The sequence below is a fragment of the Acanthisitta chloris genome, unplaced genomic scaffold, assembly GCF_000695815.1.
Source record: "Acanthisitta chloris isolate BGI_N310 unplaced genomic scaffold, ASM69581v1 scaffold20075, whole genome shotgun sequence".
Taxonomy (NCBI): Eukaryota; Metazoa; Chordata; class Aves; order Passeriformes; family Acanthisittidae; genus Acanthisitta; species Acanthisitta chloris.
In genome coordinates this window covers 1-5,182 of record NW_008672566.1, presented here as the reverse complement: position 1 = coordinate 5,182, position 5,182 = coordinate 1, and the positions used below count along the sequence as shown (strand labels likewise).

Here is a 5,182-nt window from a genome sequence, read left to right as displayed (position 1 = left end):
AGAAAAAAAAAACCACAGGCAATTATTTTAGAGTAGTTCTTGGGAATTTCAAAGGGCTTTGAGGATAGAAAGGCAATCACTGTAAATTACAATTCATGGATGAGGAAACATGCACAGAATCAGATGCTTTCTTTGTGAGTGGCAAGGTTCAGCTCTAGTCCCTGACATGGACAGGTCAGAGCACCTTTCTGAATCATTCACTTGGAAACGATCCCGAGTTTATTGGCTAACACACAATGCAGAGGGACATAAACACATCCCAGCTAAAGGGAATGGCTGATATCAGCATATTCTACAATCTTCCAATCCATTTGTTTGCATCTTTTTCTGTATCTTTGCAGGGCCTTACAGCCCCACTGCACCCCCTGAATTTTGGTAGCATGTTACAGCTTGGTCAGGAGGATTTCTAGATACTACAGCATAAGAAAAGAGCCTTTTTTTTCTAAGCAAAGTAAATCTGGGGATCTTTGTCCCTCAAAGGGAAACACAAAACCAAAGATACTTTATTCATCACAAGTTGTATGAAGAGAACAGAATGCTGACAAGGTAAAGATTTTACCTCAGGTTCTTGCTGGTGACCATGAGGTGGGACTCAGCCATACGGAATATGTTGTGAATGGCACGAGCAGCTAACACTTGTCTCATGGCTTCATAAATCACTTCACACGTCACATCTGACTGCACAGCCATAGAGCCTAAAAACCGAACCACGAACATCTGCTGCAGGAGTGAATCTGGAAGATAAAAGGCATAACTTCCTTTGCTCTGCCACTTCAGTTTTTCAGTAGCTCAAGTTCATAATGGAATTATTTGATTCCCTTTGGAAACTCAACAGGAAGCCTGGGGACTGTTGGGAATGGTGGCTTCCCGCCATGAGCCACACAGTGCCCTGACCCAGTTTTAAACAGTGCATGAACGGGTAGAGATGGGGAAGGAAATGACTGCAGTTGCTTGGGATCTCTGAAAGTGTAACTGTTCCTTCCTGCTTTATTTGATTAGCTAGTAAAATTCCTTTGGTACCTTGCTATCATGTACACATAAACTCTGCACATAAACTGTGAGAAATTTATGACTGTGCACAAGCCTTGGCTTCCTTCAAATTAACTCTTAAAGCCTTGCACAGTCCTCTCTTTCTTCTACGTCCTTCTGACCTTCCATGAAGCTGGGCCCAATGAGGTTTCATTAAATCCTTCCTTGCTCCTTGACTGTCACCATAAGACTCTTACATGTTGTTAAGAGGACTGGAGCATCTCCCCTATGAGGACAGGCTGAGGAAGTTGGGGCTGTTCAACCTGGAGAAGAGAAGGTTGTGTGGAGACCTCAGAGCACCCTCCAGGATCTGAAGGGGCTCCAGGGAAGCTGCAGAGGGACTCTGTGTTAGGAGTTGCAGTGATAGGACAAGGGGCAATGGAAACAAATTTAAAGAGGGAAATTTAGGCTAGATATTAGGAAAATGTTCTTCCTGTGAGGGCGGTGAGACATTAGCACAGGTTGCCCAGGGAGGCTGTGGCTGCCCCAACCCTGGCAGTGTTCAAAGCCAGGTTGGATGAAGCCTTGAGCAACCTGGTCTGGTGGGAGGTGTCCCAGCCCAGGGCAGGAAGTTGGGGCTGGATGATCTAAAAGGTCCATTCCAATCCCTAAAGTTCCATGATTCTATGATTTACAGCTAAGTCACCATTATGTGACAAAGCTCTGACCAGGCTCCATTTACAGCTAATGGTGTGCAAGGCAAAGCAGGATGAATCCCATTGAATGTGACTGTTCAAAGGCTACAACAGCTGTGTTTACATTGCACAAGAGGCCACAATGCTTGTTAAGCATCAGCTTCAAAACCAGTCAGCACTGCTTTGGTTCTGGGAGCAGTTCTCTGACAAAGCTGTGAGTTCCACACAGCACTTTCAAATGGTGGAGGGGAAGAGAACAGCCCGAGGGTAACCCCTGCCTGCGCTCGTAGGGCAAGTTCAGAGCTGCTGTCTTTTCCTGGCATGTTACTGAGAGGAGCATTCTGCTGAGCCTCTGTGAGATTTAGATTGTGGATTTCTGAGTACATGTGGGTAAGAAATGGCCACTAAGCAGCCTCAAACTTGAACAGAATTCTGACACAGTCCCATCAACCCCTTTCTAAATAGTCAGTCAAAAGCCACTTTTAAAATAGAACTAAAGAAAAGCAAACAAAATCTTTTTGCCTTTAAATATTTTAAGTAAACCTAAACTGAATGCTTGGACTGTCAAGAAAAAGGTGTTTGTTTCCACAGGCAGTAGTGTTTAACAGAACAGCTTCTGAAAGGAAAATACCTTCACCTGTACTCTGGATCTGTTTCTGCTGTTCCACAGGGTCAGGTACTTTCCTTAAAAGACATTGGGTGGCTGACAGCCTAAAATCAGGCAAAAAAAGAAACACTGACCTTCCTCCTCATCTTTGCTGCTGTCTTCAGATTCCCCAAATGGGTTTGCACGCCTATGGAAGTAAGAGTTAAAACTTTACTTACAGATTCTGGTCACCTCACACACATACACACAGACATGCTACAACAGCTAATCTTCTCCCCTGAAACCACACTGTTAAAGTGATTGATGTCCCTGGCCATACCTGCCACCTCTGTTCTGGTCCAGGAATTCCATGGCAGGCAGTACAATATCAAACTGAATGGGTGTTCCAGGAGCAATGAGCTGTGTGGAGTCCTGACTTCCAGCCAATTCGTTGGGAATCACTGCATCATTTTGCATATTCTTTACATTCTGGCTGAAGTGAAAATGGAAAAAAAAAAAGGTTTCAATCAATTGGTGACACTCTATCTGTGCTCTGGAATGAGACAAGATTATTCAAGAATCCAAAGCAGACTGAACCACCATAGAAACACATCAATATTTCAATCTTTACCTGTTACTGAGGACTCTAATAAAATCTCAGTTTTACTTTTCTTTGTACCTAATGGTATTTAGGAAAAAAGTAACTGCTGGTGTATTAAAACCTGAATGGAGAGCAGCTCTGAGTGTGGGCTGCCTTTCATCAAGAGGTTGCCATTTGTCTCCCTGCCCTCCAGTGTCCACATGCACAGTCAAGTTACCAGCAGAGATCTGGACTTGTGTCTACAGGTGTTGATGACAATCCACATCTTCAGGCCACTCAGCTCCATCTTGTTACAACTGCACACAGTCCCTAGTCTGTGCAAGGGACAATCTTACCTGGGGTGATGAACTTCATGTTTTTTCCCCAAGCTGGTGATGGGAGTCACTGCCTGCAGGGCTGTCTGATTCAACTTGATTGCAGCTGCCTAGGAAAACAGGACACAACAGATCTCTTATACACATACTTTATATGAACATGTAAAGAAGAGTGGGAAGACAAGTTGAAAGGAATGAACTGGAGGATGGAAACAAGCTCTCACCTCTGGATTGTCAGTGAGATAGATCTGTCTGGAGATGTTGTTGATGGCACATATCCACTAGAAGGGAAAAAGGAAATTGAAGTCTTCAAGCTCACTTGTATTATAACACCACCACCACCACCAGCAACATGCTGAGAGGGGAAAAATGATACTGAAGTCTTCAAGCTCGCTTGTAGTAATAATAATAGCAACAACAACATTAGGAAAATATTCTTACCTCCTCATATTCTTTCTTGCTTTCTGCTTGAAGGGTTATACCCCTAAAATATAAAGGTATTATATCAGTGCTAACAGTGGACACTAGGACTGTTTGACCCCAGGTCTTCTAACAATGTCACCAAACTTTGTGATATTAACCACCAAAGGATCAAAAGATCACTAATAAGACACCACATGTGCTGTTCAGGCAGTTTTGGGGGAGGATGGGAAGGAATATGTTTTCAATTTGGAAACACCCTTCTGGAAACCCAGAAAAGCTTACTGTTACAGCAAGCATGTTGTACATGAAAGAGCATCTGAAAGGGTAGGTGTGACTGGATGTCCTCAAATAAAACCTGTCCCATACGTTTTGCCTGTAGGAGTAGTGATCTGAAAGCAGTATCTTCTGTCTTCACAGTCTACAGCCATAACAGAGCAGTTGTCCAGGTCCTGAATCAATCCTCCAGCTACTGCTCCCCTTGGCTGACACATCAAGTTGCCACCTTGAGTGAAGAAATACAGTCTTTCCCAAGTTGTAGTCACCAGACCTGTTTTACTAAAGAGAAGATGTGGTGACAAAGCCTCATTACTATTGAGAAATAACTCCAAACATGTATGAAACTGAAAACATATCCTGATGCTAACCAGAACTCTATGTTCACATGGGTTAGGAAGGAAAGCAGCATCTATTCCTAGCAGATACAAATCCTTAAGGAAAGCTGAAGAATTAAATCCATTCCAAAGAGCCAAGTTAAAACCACTATCTTCTAGTTAAGGAATAAGAGTATTGAGTAACTGATGTGAAATACTATGAACAATTTCAGCACAAAGAATCCTAACTTTAAAAAGCATCTACTGCAAGTAATATCTCAGAGACCAACTCCCCCCTAGCTCTGGAGTCCTGGGATACTGTGATGCAGCTCTTAGAGTACCAGGAGAAATGAATAAGTTTCCAGTTACAAAGAAATAATCACTAGACAAACAAACTAACTGATATTTAATAAATCACATAACCAGTTTCATACAATCATGAAATCATAGGGGCACTCTCTGCTGGGTTAAGAACTGGCTGGATGGCTGAGCCCAGAGAGTGGTGGTGAACGGTGCCACGTCCCCCTCCTCCGCGTCGTCGTAGTCGGTGCCAGGCTGGGCCGGGGCAAATCCCTCGGATCCCGTGAGCCCAGAGCTGCCAGGGCACGGGGCAAGTGCAAGTTTTCAGATGACACAAAGTTGGCGGAGAGTGTTGATCTGCTGGAAGGCAGGAGGGCTCTGCAGAGGGACCTGGATAGGCTGGAGAGATGGGCTGATTCCAATGGGATGAGGTTTAACAAGGCCAAGTGCTGGTCCTGCACTTTGGCCATACCAATCCCATGCAGCACTCCAGGCTGGGGACAGAGTGGCTGGAGAGCAGCCAGGCAGAAAGGGACCTGGGAGTTTGGAGAGACAGGAAGCTGAACAGGAGCCAGCAGTGTGCTCAGGTGGCCAAGAAGGCCAATGGCATCCTGGCCTGGATCAGGAACAGCATGGTCAGCAGGACCAGGGAAGTGATTCTTCCCCTGCACTCAGCACTGGGTGAGGCCACACCTTGAATCCTG

General features: G+C 44.7%; 1 protein-coding gene across 1 annotated transcript in view; it reads right to left on the bottom strand.

Moving 5' to 3' along the window:
* The window catches only part of APPL2 (adaptor protein, phosphotyrosine interaction, PH domain and leucine zipper containing 2), a gene marked incomplete at its 5' end in the record, with an annotated part of 6,165 nt that extends 2,022 nt beyond the window's left edge, over window positions 1-4,143 (bottom strand). Inside the window, 7 exons of the mRNA XM_009074581.1 lie at window positions 559-734; window positions 2,406-2,458; window positions 2,591-2,743; window positions 3,187-3,275; window positions 3,390-3,446; window positions 3,607-3,649; window positions 3,955-4,143. Coding sequence (XP_009072829.1) covers window positions 559-734; window positions 2,406-2,458; window positions 2,591-2,743; window positions 3,187-3,275; window positions 3,390-3,446; window positions 3,607-3,649; window positions 3,955-4,143 — 760 coding nt within the window. The remainder of the gene's footprint in view (window positions 1-558; window positions 735-2,405; window positions 2,459-2,590; window positions 2,744-3,186; window positions 3,276-3,389; window positions 3,447-3,606; window positions 3,650-3,954) is intronic.
* Window positions 4,144-5,182: the final 1,039 nt, after the last annotated feature.